This window comes from Pseudonaja textilis, chromosome 11 (genome assembly GCF_049901715.1).
Source record: "Pseudonaja textilis isolate UNSWEBS1 chromosome 11, rPseTex1.2, whole genome shotgun sequence".
NCBI lineage: Eukaryota > Metazoa > Chordata > Lepidosauria > Squamata > Elapidae > Pseudonaja > Pseudonaja textilis.
The window spans coordinates 3,616,975-3,632,901 of NC_142000.1; the positions used below are offsets into that span (position 1 = coordinate 3,616,975).

Sequence of the window (15,927 nt, forward strand, 5' to 3'; positions counted from 1 at the left end):
ACTTATTTTTCCTAAATGAATGTATTTTTCTCCCCATCACATTTTCTTATCTTATTTTCAACCCATTTCTCCAGCTTTTAAAGATGAGAAAGGAGCGTTATTTTTTTTTGGCCATCTATACTGTTAGCTTTCTTACCAATTTTGTGTCACCTGCAAATTTGATCAGCATTCTTCTTGCCTCTCAATAAAGGGATTAGGTGAAAATGTTGAAAGATAATGAACCCAGGAGGAAAATCTGGGACTCCCTTCGTGGACCCTTTCTGCAATTTCATGAGCCTATTCCAGCGAATATTCGGGGAGAGCAATTTTCAAGCCACTTCCGCATCCAGCTAGCAGCCATCTCCTCCTACATAGCTACGTTTGCTAGTTAGAATAATCATAAGCTACTTTGTTAAATGATTTGCTAAATCAAGAGTGATTCTGTCCACAGTTCACACAATTCATTAAGGACATTTGCTAGCTAATTGGTTTGCCTGCTGGTGATTGTAGCATGTTGGGTCTTTCCTTGCTGGTGATTGAAGCGCTAATTAACTATCCTTAAGTCAGATAAAACTCTACCAGCGTGAAATCTGCTGCACTCTACGTTCGAACCTTATCCTGCCTTGGTTACTTCTATCTGTTACTAACTGCAACCTCCTGATTTAGAATAGAGAACAACACAGTTGGAAGGGGTCTTGGAGGCCTTCTAGTCCACCCCCCAGCTTAAGCAGGAGACCCAACATCATTCCAGACAAGTGGGCTGTGTAGTCTCTTATTAAAAACCTCCAGGGATGGAGCACACAGAACCTCTGGAGGCGAGCAAGCTGTTCCGCTGATGAATTCTTCCAACCTTCAGGATATTTCCCAGTGTTATGGTTCACCGGCAGCCTGTGCAGACGGCAGTGGAATCGGACAGTGGGGAAGAACAGGGACCAGTCTGGAAGTCTGGAGAGGACTTGGATGAGGGTCCTGCATCTGATGCAGAGATGGAGCCTCCGGAGTCTGGCAGCAGCGAGGCAGAGGAACAAGGGGAGCCTGTTCCCAGTGTGCACTTGCACAGAGCTGCCAGAAGGCAAGAGTAGTTAAGACAAAAGGGGTGACTCGTTAGGCTTGGAGGCGATTGCCTCTCCCATAAGATATAAAGGAAGTGCAAAGGGATAGGAACCTTTGCAGGAAGCAATGTTGTTCACTCTGTTCGGATTAAACATTGAAGCTCCGTGTGGACTTTGTACTTCAGTTGGCTTTTTACGGTTAATTTGGTACTTTAGTTGTTGGCAGCCATTCAAAGGAGATAAAGGTGGATGCTTATCTCAAGAGACTGTTTGGGACTCATTACAGGCTGGGAATGCACAAAATTCCCAGCATTGAAATAAAACAAAAATTATTTGGACTAAGCATGTGCTTAATGACTGTCTCAGGAAACCTTGGTCAGAACACCCCATAGTTCTTAGGTTGGATCTCTCTTTAGCAATGACAATAGCACTTGGCTGAACTTTTGACATTGGCATGTTATGTAATTGTGGCACAATGTTGCACAGATTAGAAATGGGAAGTCCCCCATTTTTTTGTCCCAAATGGAAATTGTGAATGAAGAATGATCCAGCTGATTTATTGTTTAACAGATTAAGAGAGTTGGAAGGGACCTTGTAGGTCATCTAGTCCAACCTTCTGCCCAAGCAGGAAACCCTACACCATTTCTGACAAATGGCAGTCCAATCTGTTCTTGGAAGATTCCAGGGATGAACCTCCCAAAACTTCTGAAGGCAACTTCTCTTCCATCGGTTGATTGTTCTCACTGTCAGGAAATTCCTCCTTATTTCCAGGTTGAATCTCTCCTTGTTCAGTTTCCATCCATTCTTCCTTGTCTGGCCTTCGGGTGCCTTGGAGAATAGCTTGACCCCTTCCTCCTCTCTGGGGCAGCCCCTCAAATATTGGAAGACTGTTATCCTGTCTCCCCTGGTCCTTCTCTTTTCTTCCCTAGACTAGCCAATTGTTGTTCCTGCGACCGTTCTTGGTATGTTTTAGCCTCCAGTCCCCTAATCACCCTGGTTGCTCTTCTCTGCACTCTTTCTAGAGTCTCAACATCCTTTTTATAGCGTGGAGACCAAAACTGGATGCAGTAGTACTCTAGGTGCGGTCTTACTAAGGCTTTAAAGAAGAACATCTAAATAACGGGAGCCTTGGAATTTGGCAACGGGGATAATGGATTCTTCTAATGCACCCAGAGAAAGAACAGGAGGCGAGATGCAGCTTGAATTCAGAGCGACAGATAAAGAGGTAAAAAAGGCAGGTTAGATGCTGGCGCTCCCTGCCTGATAATTTGCTGCGGAATTAATTCAAGACTCCTGTTTCCCCGATGGGCAGTTGTTTAGTCTTCTTTGCAGTCAAAGGGGCAAGAAGAGGCACCTTGAACAAAAACCAATTCATTACACAACAGCCGGAGCTGCTATTGATTATAGCCCAGCGCTGATCAGAGACTTGGAATTGTCTCCTTCGAGAGAGGTGTAACTCCAGCTCGGGTTTCTGAAGGGGAAGTAATAAACCTTGAGGTCAGAGAGAAAATGAAAGGTGGGTGTGGCATCTCCTACAGAGAGTGGCTTTCGTGAACTAGCTGGGTGTGACACAGACTTCCTGCGTTTGTCTGTTTTCCCCCATTTATATTTGGTTCTTTCTGCCTGGATGCTTCCCAGAAAAAGATGAAATAGACCTAGAAGTTCCTGCTCTCACACTTGCAATCTAACCAGATACTTCGCAGAAGGAAAAGGATGCGGAGGGGAAACAGCAAACAGAAAAATAACCTCAAAGTCAGATTCAGAATAGAGCTGGAAGGGACCTTGTAGGTCATCTAGTCCAACCCCCAGCCCAAGCATGAGACCCTACACCATTTCTCACATATTGCAATCTAATCTCCTCTCGAAAGCCTCCAGGGATGCAGTTCCCACAACCTCCATCAATGAGATCCATCATTCACGGATTAACAGAAGATACCTTGTAGGTCATCTAGTCCAACCCCACAAAAGCTGGAGACTTTACACCATTTAGTATCAGTATTGTTGATGATTTGCTGAGTTTCAACAAAAAAAAAAATCAAAAATGCAAACAAAACCACTCCACCCACTTATTCTGACTACAGTACAGGTAATCTTCGACTTACAAGAGTTTGTAAGTTACAACGGCAAGGAAAGAAGTGACTTAGGACCATTTTTCTCACACTTATGACCATTGCGTGGCCTTCCTGTGATGTCCATTGGATGCTTGTCATCTGACTCACCTTGATGATGGCTGCCATGCCCTGAGGTTATGCGATCCAAGCAAAGACAACGGAGAAGCCGGATTCACTGAAGAACCACCATGATCCACTTAGCTGCAGCAAGAAAGGTCATAAAATGGGGCAACGCTCAGTGAAAAACGTTCATGCATAGTCACGGAAATTTGGGGCGTAATTGTGGTCATAAGGCAAGATAAGATGGCTGCTGATTTAGAAAAAAAAGTAGCTGTAATATATAAACCCTTTGCAATTTGCAAAACAACTTGTTTTTGTGAAAATAGAGACTATTATATAAATCTGACATAATATCACCAGTAAACAGTCTGTCAGCTTTGGAAGCCATATTAGCACCAGAAGCTTCCACGCTGCCACATACTTGAGCCTGGGAAGATGGGAGTGTCAGGATTCCAGCGGTTACCCCCAATTAAATCAAGAGTCTTGAGCCAAACTACCAAAGGATTTATTGGGAGTTAACATGTCCTGCATTGCCTGGGTGTAGCCGACTCTGAGACACATAATTCATTGTCACCCTTGACCCTCTATCCCCTGGGTGTATCATAATTCATATTATCCAATGGGACACATCCATAGCCCAGAGTCATCAATCGTGCTCTCCAGTTAGAATTTTGCGCGGCAGAAATTTGCAGTTTCGGGTTTACAAGCTGCCACACTGCTCCCCTCTCCCTTTCCGTTGGCAACTCTAAAAAGACCATATTTTATGAGTTGACAGGGAGAGTGTAATGACCCTGGGGCGTGGCACAAAGGCAACACAGTCAAATAAGCAAGAAGAGTCCCTTTATTATCTCCAACTTTGGCCCCACTGTCCCCATTGTTACCTTCGGCTGGAGAAAAACTCTCCCAGGAACAGCCTTTAACTGTAGAAAATTCAGTCCGAAAACAAAGTACATACAGACTGTAACTAAAAATCCAAACAAACCAAGCTGCAGTAATTAACTGGACAGGGCAGGAGAAGGAATTTCAGAGTTGAAAGCACAGCAAAACTCACAGTCGAGAAGACGCCAGGAATACAGATAAGTCACCACGATACCAGATACTCATGATTTACTCTCAACAGTTTGCTGTGCGCAGCTTCCCTTTTTATACACTGTGTTCCCAGCTGCAGCTAATGAAGGGAATCAGGGCCCTTTCCTCCCCCGTAAGCCATACAACCCACATTGCTCTCTTCTCCGTTCCTCCCTGTGTGCCCTAGGATGAAGAGGGGATGGGCCTGGGTCTTCCTCCGAATTCCCTCTCCCTTGCTCTACCTCTTCCCTGCTCTGCCCAACCAAACTTTGCCCTTCCCCAGTTCTTTCCACAGCCAATGGAGCCACACTCCCCCTCCCTGTCAGCTGTTCGGCCTCCCCCTCCGAATCAGATTCCAACAGGGACATGACAGAGGGGGGGACTTTCATGGAGCAAATGTGGATAGACCTAATAGCATTCTTCTTTAGAGTCAAGGACATGTTGTTCCTACACCTGGCTGAGAAGTAGAGGGGATGTTTCAAGTTGGGACGGATGGTGATTGGGGCATGTGATGGAGCGATGGGTGCAGGGGGTGGATTTGTCCCATTTTACTTATTGGAGGAAAACTTTCAGATTTGGGATTTCCCAGATGTGCCGATTTACTACTCTCTAATAAAAGGGAACTTTGAGAACATGTCTGGTCCGGAGTTATCAGTTGGAGTCGAGTTTTTCTGGAACGCTGACATTATCCTGAATCTGAAAGCTAAATGTGTCAGTTTATCTGAAGGCTAAATGTGGCGTTACTCTTGCTGTGTGTTTTTAAAGGAATACTTATCTTAAATATCACACCAGCCTTTAGACATACAGTCTGCAAAGCATCTTCCCATCTCTTGAACACGTCCGTCCCCTCTTCGTAAGAGCGGTCCATATATCCAAAAAGGCTGCCTTGTAGTTTCCCTGGAAACCATTTCCAAGGACCCTTGCACGCTTCTGCATCTCGGTGTGGGGAGGAAGTGAGCTCACACTCGTTCTATCACTCAGCCATGGTGGGAACGCCAACTTGGTATAAAACTATTATCACAGGCCATTATTGCTTAATTTTTAACCATTGTTTTGGGCTCCTCTCCAAAAACCATATTAGCTGTCAAGCCTCGGAAGCCTCGGTGAGCTGGTAATTGCAAGGCTCCATGTTTTATTCATGGGGCAACTCCGGGAGAGGATCCTTTTAAATGCACACGCCCTGTGCGTGCCTACGCATAAATAAAACCGGGGAAGAAAGGAAGAATCCGAGGTTGTCAGGATATCGATCGAGAGACCATCCAGTGGGATTTTTGCTATCCCTCTCCCCCTCGCCCCCCCCCCAAATCCATGATTGGAAGTCTCCTCCAATAAGCCTTCTCCCGTCCCGCTGAAAATCCCACCAGACAGTAACAAACAGAAACCTTCCCGTCAAACACAGTAATGCCAAGGCAGCCTCCCTCCAAGGATGTGGGTGCAAATATAAAGCAAAGGGAGGGGTCCTTGCTGCTTTCTGAGCTTGGTGGTGTTCTCCCAGATAAACATTACCCAAACTAGGTAACATCATCAGCGGGAGGAGGGGAGGAGGAGGAGGAGGAGGAGGAGGAGGAGGAGGAGGAGGAGGAGGAGGAGGAGGAGGAGGAGGTGGTGGAGGAGGAGGAGGAGGAAAGAAAAAGACTCTGGGCTCATTGGTGGTCTCTAGGCTTGGCTGTTTTGTTGCAGACATTTCATTACCAGACTATGAAACACCATCAGTGCAAGAAGGGAATGGAGGAGGAGGAGGAGGAGGAGGAGGAGGAGGAGGAGGACTGTGGGGTCCTTGGTACTCTCTGAGCTTGGCTGTTTTGTTGCAGACATTTCATTACCAGACTATGAAACACCATCAGTGCAAGAAGGGAATGGGGTTTGTGAGGAGGAGGAGGAGGAGGAAGAATAAGAGGAAGAAGCAGAAGAAGAGGAAGAAGAAGGAGGAGGAGGAGGGGGAAGAGAAGAAGAAGAAGAAGAAGAAGAAGAAGAAGAAGAAGAAGAAGAAGAAGAAGAAGAAGAAGAAGAAGAAGAAGAAGAAACAACTAACTATGGGGTCCTTGACGCTCTCTGAGCTTGGTTGTTTTCTTGCAGATGTTTCATTACCAAACTAGGAAACACCATCAGTGCTAGAAAGGAATGGGGTTTAGGAAGGGGGGGGAGGAGGAGGAGGAAGAAGAAGGGTTCTGGGCTCATTGGTCATTAAGTAAAGATACGGTTGTTAAGTGAATCTGGCTTTCCTGTTGACTTTGCTTCGCAGAAGTTCACAAAAGGAGATTACGTGACCTGGGACATTGCAACCGTCATAAATGTGAGTCAGTTGTGAAGCCTGTGAATTTTGATCATGGGACCCTGGGGATGCTACAAAGGTCAGAAGTGTGAAAAAGTTTTTTCCCGGGCACTTTGAACGGTCACTAATTGAACTGTTGGAAGTCGAGCAATCGCTGTATGCGCCTTCTCTCTCTCTGTGATCAAACCCACCCAACACGTTTAGTATAAATTCTTGTTTTATTAAAAGAAAAAGTTGAACCAACAATTCCCTTGCCCGTGAAGTCAATGGTACCTGTGGGAGACGTTTGTGTCCTGGAGTTTCTCTCAACATCTGTTCACAGCTTCGGAAAGAGCACCAGATCAACAACAAATAAGATTTTGTGTGTTCAGTAACCAAAACAAACCTGAATTGTATGGCAACAAGGGTTCCCAGCTCTCTAACGCTGTGTTTCTTAACCTCGGCAACTGGAGGATGCGTGGACTTCAACTCCCAGAATTCCCCAGCCAGCTGGCTGGGGAATTCTGGGAGTTGAAGTCCACGCATCCTCATGTTGCCGAAGTTGAGAAATACTGCTCTAAACAGTACAACTGATGCAGAGCAAACCAGGAGTGCCGCCCTGTATTTCCCAACTAGATCAGTGGTGGGATTCAAACATTTTTGCCACTGGTTCGGTGGGAGCGCACTTTATGCAGGTGCAGCGGTGTTTGTGCAGGCATAGAGGCGTTCTAACTCTTGCAAGCCTCTTGCACGATCCTGGTTGCTTCAGCAGCCGTCGCGCGACACTCTTCTGTGCCGCGCAAAGCAGCTGCACTTCAAATTCAGCAGGTAAAGAGTATGGAAGCCCAGGTGGGTGGGTGGGCCCAACAGCAGAGTGGCAGAGAGAACTGGTTCGATCTCTGCTCCTCATCACTGCTCCCGGCTGGCCAGAACCGGGCCGAACCAGTCAAATACCACCACTGAAGTAGATATTTGGCTCTCTGGATTTCAAGAAGAGAGCTTGCAGGTGCAAAGGACCTGGAATTCTTTGGGAAAAGTAGGAAGTATGGCAGAAGGAAAAAGTAGGTAGGAGTGGAACTGGGAAGGGATAGAGATGTTAAGCAATCATTCTACAGGGAGCGCCGCTTTCTTGGAAGTGTTCCTCAGCTTTCATTCGGAGGTGGTTTTCAGCCGGTTCTCACCGGTTCTGGAGAACTGGTAGTGGAAATTTCGAGTAGTTGGGAGAACCAGCAAATCTCACCTCTGACTGGCCCCACCCCCATCTCTTCTCTGCCTCCTGTTGAGTCCCAGCTAATCGGCTGGGCCTTCTTTGGTTGCCCTGCACAGGAGAACGGAGCTGGAAAGCAGGTTAGTGGGGTGGGGAGGGAAGGGGGATTTTGCAGTATATCCTTCCCCTGCCACGCCCACCAAGCCAAGCCACGCCCACAGAACCAATAGTAAAAAACAAAAACAAAATTGATTCTCACCACTTTTCATTTGAAATTTATGACGTGGATCAAAAACTTACGTAGGTAAAACTTTGGCGGTGATCAAATTGTTTATTTACTCTGTGATCCTGCAAAATGACCCCCCCCCCCCGTGAGAGCTTCCTCACTCTTGGGGTTAAACTATCAGGCGGGTCTGCCCCATTTGTGAGTTGCCCTGCTGAGCTAGTTGGAGCTCCAGATTTTACGATCAGACTTTTTGTGTGAAGAAAGCACCTTGCAAGCTGTCAAGACATGTTTAGTTAGCATGATTGAGTCCTGTGCACAAAAGAAGGTCTTGGCCTCCAGGACTCCTTCTCCAGCCCTCCAAAGGTGTCCTTGAGGTCAGTGGTGGGATTCAATTTTTTTTAATAACGGTTCTGTGGCCGTGGCTTGGTGGGCGTGGCAGGGGACGGATATACTGCAAAATCCCCCTTCCCTCCCCACCCCACTAACCTGCTTTCCAGCTCTGTTCTCCTCTGCAGGGCAACCAAAGAAGACCCAGCCGATCAGCTGGGACTCAACAGGAGGCAGAGAAGAGATGGGGTTGGCGGGGCCAGTCAGAGGTGGGATTGGCCGGTTCTCCAAACTACTCACAATTTCCGCTACCGGTTCTTTAGAATCTGCTTGAATAGCACCTCTGGTCAGATGTAGGTACAGCTAGTTCTTGGCTTACAACCATTTGTCAAAGTTACGGCACTGAAAAAGTAACTTATGACCAGCTGGTGTGAGGAACCCTGCGCCACGCCCACTGAATGGGTGGTAAAACAATTTGAATCCCACCACTGACTCATGTTGATGTAAAATACCTGGGAAGGAGGAAGAGAAGGCGATGACCTGGAGGGCAGCCTGTTAGGGAAAGCCACATAAACCATGGTTTAATACTGGAGGCTCTCAGTAACATCTGGAGAAGCATCAGCTGGGAAAGAAATGGATATGCCATTGCCCCTTCCACCACAAATGGATAGTTTAGATCGTTTGGCAAAAAAGCAGATGGTTGATCATATAGCATGTCAATGTTTATAGAGATTCTCATTCATCCAGGTCATAATTGTCTCGGAAATGAACTGAACCGGTGTTTTGTGAAAGAAGAAAAAGTTTCATGCCTCATCCAAGAAGCTTCATCTGTCTGATGACTTCATCATCACACAGCAGATGAAACTTCTGGGATGAGAAGCAAAAGGTCCTCTCCATCCTCAAAAAACCAAAAAACTCAAACCGTTTGCCTTTTGAAAAGAAGCACCTTTGAGACACAGCACATCAAGAATTCACTCTTCACTTTTCTCCTGTAGGTAGGCAGGAATTTCACGGTGAGTTCAATGTTACCATACAAAATGTATATATTCACACACACACACACACACACACACACACACACAGAGGCTAACAAGATGGAAAAATCCACCTCTAGGATTTTCTGATGCTTCGGTTGCCTTTTCTTCGGACCTCACGAGATTCAGAGGGATAGGTATGTCAGAAGATCTTGAAATGATTGGTTTGGTGATGGACTCAGTGTCACCTTTGTTGACGGAGAACTTGACTTGCTCTCTCCCACATTTGGCCTCCCTCCTTGGCCTGCGGTATCAGGTGAGCTCATCCCCAAATCACTGATCTGAAGAATTAGAATTGCACACAACTAAGTTCAAGGAAAGTAGCATTTGCAGAAACTTTAAGTGGGAGAGAAATTTGGGCCATCGAGGTGTGGTTAAACTTGCTCTCTTTATGCCAGGAGGAGATGATTTGAACTGCTTTGGGTTACGTAAAGCATATAGTATTTTGCTCTTGTTAGCCTCAGAGATGTCATGCCCCTGTCAGAGTCCGAATCTGAGAAGGAAGGAGGAAACTGGGGAAGGGAAAAGTCCGGCTGGGCACAGCAGGGGGAGAGGTAGAACAAGGGAGAGAGAGTTCAGAGGAAGACCCAGACCCACCCCCTCTTCATCTTAGGGCACGCAGGGAGGAAAGGAGAAGAGAGCAATGTGGGTTGCGTGGCTTATGGGGAAGGAAAGGGCCCTGATTCCCTTCATAGTTGCAGCTGGGAACACAGTGTATAAAAAGGGCAAGCTGCATGTAGCAGGTTGTTGGGAACAAACGTGACTTTATCTTGTATCGGCGTGGCTTATCCATGTTCCTGGTGTCTTCTCAACTTGTGAGTTTTGCCTTGCTTTCAAGTCTGAAATTCTTGCTCCTGCCCTGCCAAACTAATTACTTCCGTTTGACTTGTTTGGATTTCAAGTTATAGTTGGTGTTGACCCTGGACGAAATTTTCTGCAATTACAGGCCGTTCCTGGGAGAGTTTATCTCCAGCCTGAAGGTAACCTAGACATTGGGGGCAAAGTTGGAGATAATAAAGGGACTCTTCTTAATTATCTGTGTTGCCTTGGCCCCTTTGGGTCATCACAGAGGTGTTTGATGGATTGAGGTTGAACTGGGAGAAGAAAAAGGAGAAACGGGGGTATGACTTTCAGGAAAGTTTCTCAGAACGTCTCCCCAAATCTTCTTCTGGTGAAGGCCAGTGCATGACAGCTGATGCCATCTGTCTAGAGCTCTTTGAGCATCCTTCAAGTCAGGTGAAAGAAGAGGCTCTAAGGTAGGACGAGGAACGATCTGCTCCCAAGAGCTACTGGGCTCAGCTCCACAACTTCCTGCCCTTTTAAGATGCACCCTTCAGTAACTCCAGACCTGGACAACCAGCTGCTACGGAACTTGGATTTTCAAGTCTTCGTCTTCATCCAAGTCGCTGGTACAATCTCTGGGCTCATCCGGACCAAAGCGTGACCCACGGATCTTCCCAAAGAGAGGGAGGTTCTGCTGCCGTCGAAGTCTGTCCCACAGAACAGAGAAGAAGCCTCCTTAGATATTTTAGCATGTATTTTGACAATTACATCTAAGCAGATGGGAAAGCAAGCACTGGTGCCCAAAGAGGAGTAATTATTTAAGAACAGTCATCCTGGATCATCTAAAGCTTCATCAAGGGCAGGGGTGTCAAACTTAAGGCCTGTGGGCTGGATTTGGCCCACAGGGTGCTTAGATTTGATAAATGGAGCTTGGAGGGAGGCTCCATTTTCAGTGGCAGAGGCTGCAGGAGGCTGTCGTGGCCAAAAATGGAACTCGAGAGCCCATTTCCGTTGGCAGAGCGCTTGTGCCACAGGCGCCCCCGACACGAGTGCCACCAAGCTGAAATGGTATAGATTCTCCCACTTGAACAGGGGGCTGGACTAGAAGACCTCCAAGCTCCCTTCCTATTCTGTTCTGTTCTGTTCTACTCTGTTTTACTCTAATCTACTCTATTCTATTCTGTTCTATTCTGTTCTACTCTGTTTTACTCTAATCTACTCTATTCTATTCTGTTCTATTCTGTTCTACTCTGTTCTGTTCTATTCTACTCTACTCTACTCTGTTCTATTCTATTCTGTTCTGTTCTACTCTGTTCTGTTCTGTTCTATTCTATACTCTACTCTACTCTGTTCTATTCTATTCTGTTCTACTCTGTTCTGTTCTGTTCTGTTCTATTCTGTTCTATTCTATTCTGTTCTACTCTACTCTGTTCTACTCTGTTCTGTTCTATTCTACTCTACTCTGTTCTACTCTGTTCTACTCTGTTCTATTCTATTCTATTCTATTCTATTCTATTCTGTTCTGTTCTGTTCTGTTCTGTTCTACTCTACTCTACTCTACTCTACTCTACTCTACTCTACTCTACTCTACTCTACTCTACTCTACTCTACTCTGTTCTATTCTAGTTGCCAAGGTTGAGAAACATGGCTTTAAATGCTCGAAAAGAAGCCAGTCCTTCCCATGAAAAGATTAAAAAGATATAAATAGATTGGGGCCCACTTGCTTCCAAAACTATTCCTTTATATTTAAATGTCATCCAATTTAGAGGGTGTAACTGGCTGATCAAGTTGCATCTGGACAATTGCCTCCAGCCCCCAACACAATTTTTGATTAAACCAAACTTTCCCCTGAATCCATTAGATGACAATGGAATGTCAACCCTTGATGCCTTCAAGGAACAGGATAGCGGGAGGGTTGGCAGGTGGAAGGATTTATGTCTCCCTGGAGGTTTGTTATTTATAAATAAAAGTCTAATGCAGATACTTGCAGCCATTCAATGTACATGCATGTGGCTCGGAGGCAATGCAATTAGGAAGGCACGAAAAAGATGCAGAATGGGCGAATGTATGAAAAAAGATATAGAATGTAGATAAGGGCGAGCTTCCAAATTCTCTTCTCTCCTATTCTCCCCTATTCCCTCTTCTTCTCTCCTCTTCTTCCCTATTCCCTCCTCTTCCCTCCTCTTCTTTTTCTCTTCTCTTCAATTCTCTTCTCTCCTATTCTTCCCTATTCCCTCCTCTTCTCTTCTCTCCTATTCTTCCCTATTCCCTCCTCTTCTCTTCTCTTCCCTCCTCTTCTCTTCTCTTCCCTCTTCTCTTCTCTTTTCTCTTCTCTCCTATTCTTCCCTATTCCCTCTTCTTCTCTTCTCTTCTTCCCTATTCCTCCTCTTCTCTTCTCTCCTATTCTTCCCTATTCCCTCCTCTTCTCTTCTCTCCTATTCTTCCCTATTCCTCCTCTTCTCTTCTCTCCTATTCTTCCCTATTCCTCCTCTTCTCTTCTCTTCTTCTTTCTCTTCTCTCCTATTCTTCCCTATTCCTCCTCCTCTTCTTCTCTTCCCTCCTCTTCTCTTCTCTTTTCTCTTCTCTTTTCTCTTCTCTCCTATTCTTCCCTATTCCCTCCTCTTCTCTTCCCTCTTCTCTTCTCTTTTCTCTTCTCTTCTCTTTTCTCTTCTCTCCTATTCTTCCCTATTCCCTCCTCTTCTCTTCTCTTCCCTCTTCTCTTTTCTCTTCTCTCCTATTCTTCCCTATTCCCTCTTCTTCTCTTCTCTTCCCTCCTCTTCTCTTCTCTTTTCTCTTCTCTCCTATTCTTCCCTATTCCCTCCTCTTCTCTTCTCTTCCCTCCTCTTCTCTTCTCTTTTCTCTTCTCTTCTCTTTTCTCTTCTCTCCTATTCTTCCCTATTCCCTCCTCTTCTCTTCTCTTCCCTCTTCTCTTCTCTTTTCTCTTCTCTCCTATTCTTCCCTATTCCCTCATCTTCTCTTCTCTTCCTCCTCTTCTCTTCTCTTTTCTCTTCTCTTCAATTCTCTTCTCTCTATTCTTCCCTATTCCTCTTCTCTTCTCTCCTCTTCTTCCCTATTCCCTCCTCTTCTCTTTTCTTCTCTTCTCTTCAATTCTTTCTCTCCTATTCTTCCCTATTCCCTCTTCTCTCTCTCCTATTCTTCCCTATTCCCTCTTCTCTTCTCTCCTATTCTCCCTCTTCCCTCTTTCCTTCCCTTCCCTTCCCTTCTCTTCCACTCCACTCCATTCCTATTCCAGCCCTGTGCTCATGTAGGAGACCCTATACAATTTGAGACAAATGCCTGTCAGTCTCTTATAAAAACCTTCTGTAATGAAGCACCCACAACTTCCGGAGGCAACTTTTCTGTTCCCCTGGCTAATTGTCCTCCCTGTTAGGAAGGTTCGTCCTTAATTCCAGGTTGCTTCTCTCCTTGATTAGTTTCCATCCCTTGCTTCTTCTCCCGGCCTTCTGGTGCCTTGCAAAATAAATCGACCCCCTCCTCTTTGTGGCAGCCCCTCAGATTCTGGGATCCTGCTCTCATGTCTCCCCTAGTCCTTCTTTTCCCTAGACTTAGCCATAGCCAATCCCTGCCTCCCTTCTTCCTATGTTTTAGACTCCAGGCCTTCATCCGGCTGGGCTCCTCAATTGGGCATTCTCAGCATTGTGAGCTGCCTGATCTTCCCAGCATTAAGTTTCACCCGGAGGAAATTTATGTGCGGGGTTTCCAATCCAAAGCCACGAAGCCTGAATGGAGAGAGAGCCCTCGCCTTGCATTCTCTCGGGCGCAGCTACCTGACTTCAGCTGCTTTTTACTGGAAAAAGCATGCATTATTTAAGGTGGGGGCGGTGGTGGGATCTCTCAGAGGGGGTGCCGAGGAAGGCTCCATTATTCTCCTTTGATTTAATGGCGGCCTCCCCAATAAAACATAAGAAGATAAAAATTATATCCTCCCTCTCCTCCTCCCTCTTTTCTTTGCAAGAAAGGAGAAAAAAAAAAGGAGAGAGAGAGAGAGAGAGAGATAGAACCAGCTGCCTCTTCTTTTCCACGGAGCAGAATCGATCTGTCTGACAGACATTTCAGTGTTTTATTGCTAGAGAAGCACACATCCAAATTAAAAAAGAAAGAAAGAAAGAAAGAAAGAAAACCCTTTCCTAAAAGGCCATAAAATTAAAGTATCTCTTAAAGGCACTTTGCTCAGAGCGGGCCTGCCTCTCCGTCCTGCCTCTTCCACACCAGCCCCGTTTTTCTCTCTTTTCCTGGGTGGAGAGTCCTTCAGACGCACAACGTTCTCCTGCCCCTCCAGGCGCAAGAGGGGCTGCCCGTTGTGTACTTCCAACAAAAGGACAGCGGGCACAAGAGAATTGGCTGAGGAAGCTGGGTGGGGGTAGTGATTAAAAAAACCCCCGCCATGTCTGAGATGGTATAGGTTCTCTTGCTTGAGCAGCGGGCTGGACTAGAAGACCTCCAAGGTCCCTTCCAGCTTCTGTTCTGTTCTGTTCTGTTCTGTTCCGTTCCATTCCTTATTCCATTCCATGGTTCCATTATTCTATTCTATTCTATTCTATTCTATTCTATTCTGTTCTGTTCTGTTCTGTTCTGTTCTGTTCTGTTCTGTTCAGTTCTGTTCTATTCTATTCTGTTCTGTTCTGTTCCATTTTGTAGTATTCTATTCCATTCTATTCTATTCCATTCTGAATAATAGAGTTGGAAAGGGCCTTGGAGGTCTTCTAGTCTGACCCCTTGCTCAAGCAGGAGACCCTCTACCATTTGAGACAGATGGCTCTCCCATTTCTTCCTTAAAACCTCCAATGACGGAGCTCCCACAACTTCTGAAGGCAAGTCATTCCACTGGTTGAGTGTTGTCACTGTCAGAAATTTTCCCCTTCATTCAGAACAGAGCCTGGAGGGATATTATGGGAGTTGAAGCCCCTCTTTTTGGCCAGGTTTTGGGACCCTGGGCGTGCCCTGACCTTCTTCTTCCCAGGGCGGAGAGATGGGGACTAGTCAAGGTCCCTCAGTTGGCGAGGTGCCTCAGACAGGACCAGAACTCGCCATCTCCCGGTTTCTAATCCAGTGCCTTGAATTGCTCACTCTGATAAAGAGCTAGGTAAGTGTTATGAATTTGCTGCCTCTGAACAGCCAGGCATGGAAGGAGAAAATCAGCGAAGATGCTGAACAGAAGAGAGCGTTCGCTGAAGCTCCGCATCTGGGAGGTCAGCGCGAGTAGGTCAAAAGGAGGAGAAAGATTTAGCTCTTCCCTGGTTGATTTCCTCTCCTCCGGCACACAGGAAAACCCAGAATGTCCCTCTTCTCTGATGGCGTTCCTCAAAATTTGGATACAGAATAGAATAGAAAATAGAATAGAATAGAATAGGGAATAGGATAGGAAATAGGATAGAAAATAGGATAGAATAGTAATCAGAATCAAAAATAGAGTAGAATAGCAATCAGAATAGAAAATAGAATAGAATAGAAAACAGAGTAGAATAGAATAGCAATCAGAATAGAAAATAGAATAGAAAATAGGACAGAATAAAATAGTAATGAGAATAGAAAATAGAGTAGAATAGAAAATAGAATAGAATAGAAAATAGAGTAGAATAGCAATCAGAATAGAAAATAGAATAGAAAATAGGATAGAATAGTAATCAGAATCAAAAATAGAATAGAAAAGAATAGCAATCAGAATAGAAAATAGAATAGAATAGTAAATAGAGTAGAATAGAATAGCGATCAGAATAGAAAATAGAATAGAAAATAGGACAGAATAAAATAGTAATCAGGATAGAAAATAGAGTAGAATAGAAAACAGAATAGAATAGAAAATAGGAT

General features: G+C 45.4%; 1 protein-coding gene across 6 annotated transcripts in view; it reads right to left on the bottom strand.

The window, feature by feature from the left end:
- Positions 1 to 9,062: 9,062 nt before the first annotated feature.
- CCDC102A (coiled-coil domain containing 102A) overlaps positions 9,063 to 15,927 on the bottom strand; it is a 52,577-nt gene continuing 45,712 nt past the window's right edge. For 5 of the 6 annotated variants that reach the window (XM_087940431.1, XM_087940425.1, XM_087940427.1 and 2 more), the window contains one exon: positions 9,063 to 10,805. In XM_087940431.1, the coding sequence (XP_087796557.1) occupies positions 10,679 to 10,805 (127 nt within the window). In that variant the 3' untranslated portion in view covers positions 9,063 to 10,678. The remainder of the gene's footprint in view (positions 10,806 to 15,927) is intronic. The other variant, XM_087940429.1, reaches the window with a different exon arrangement.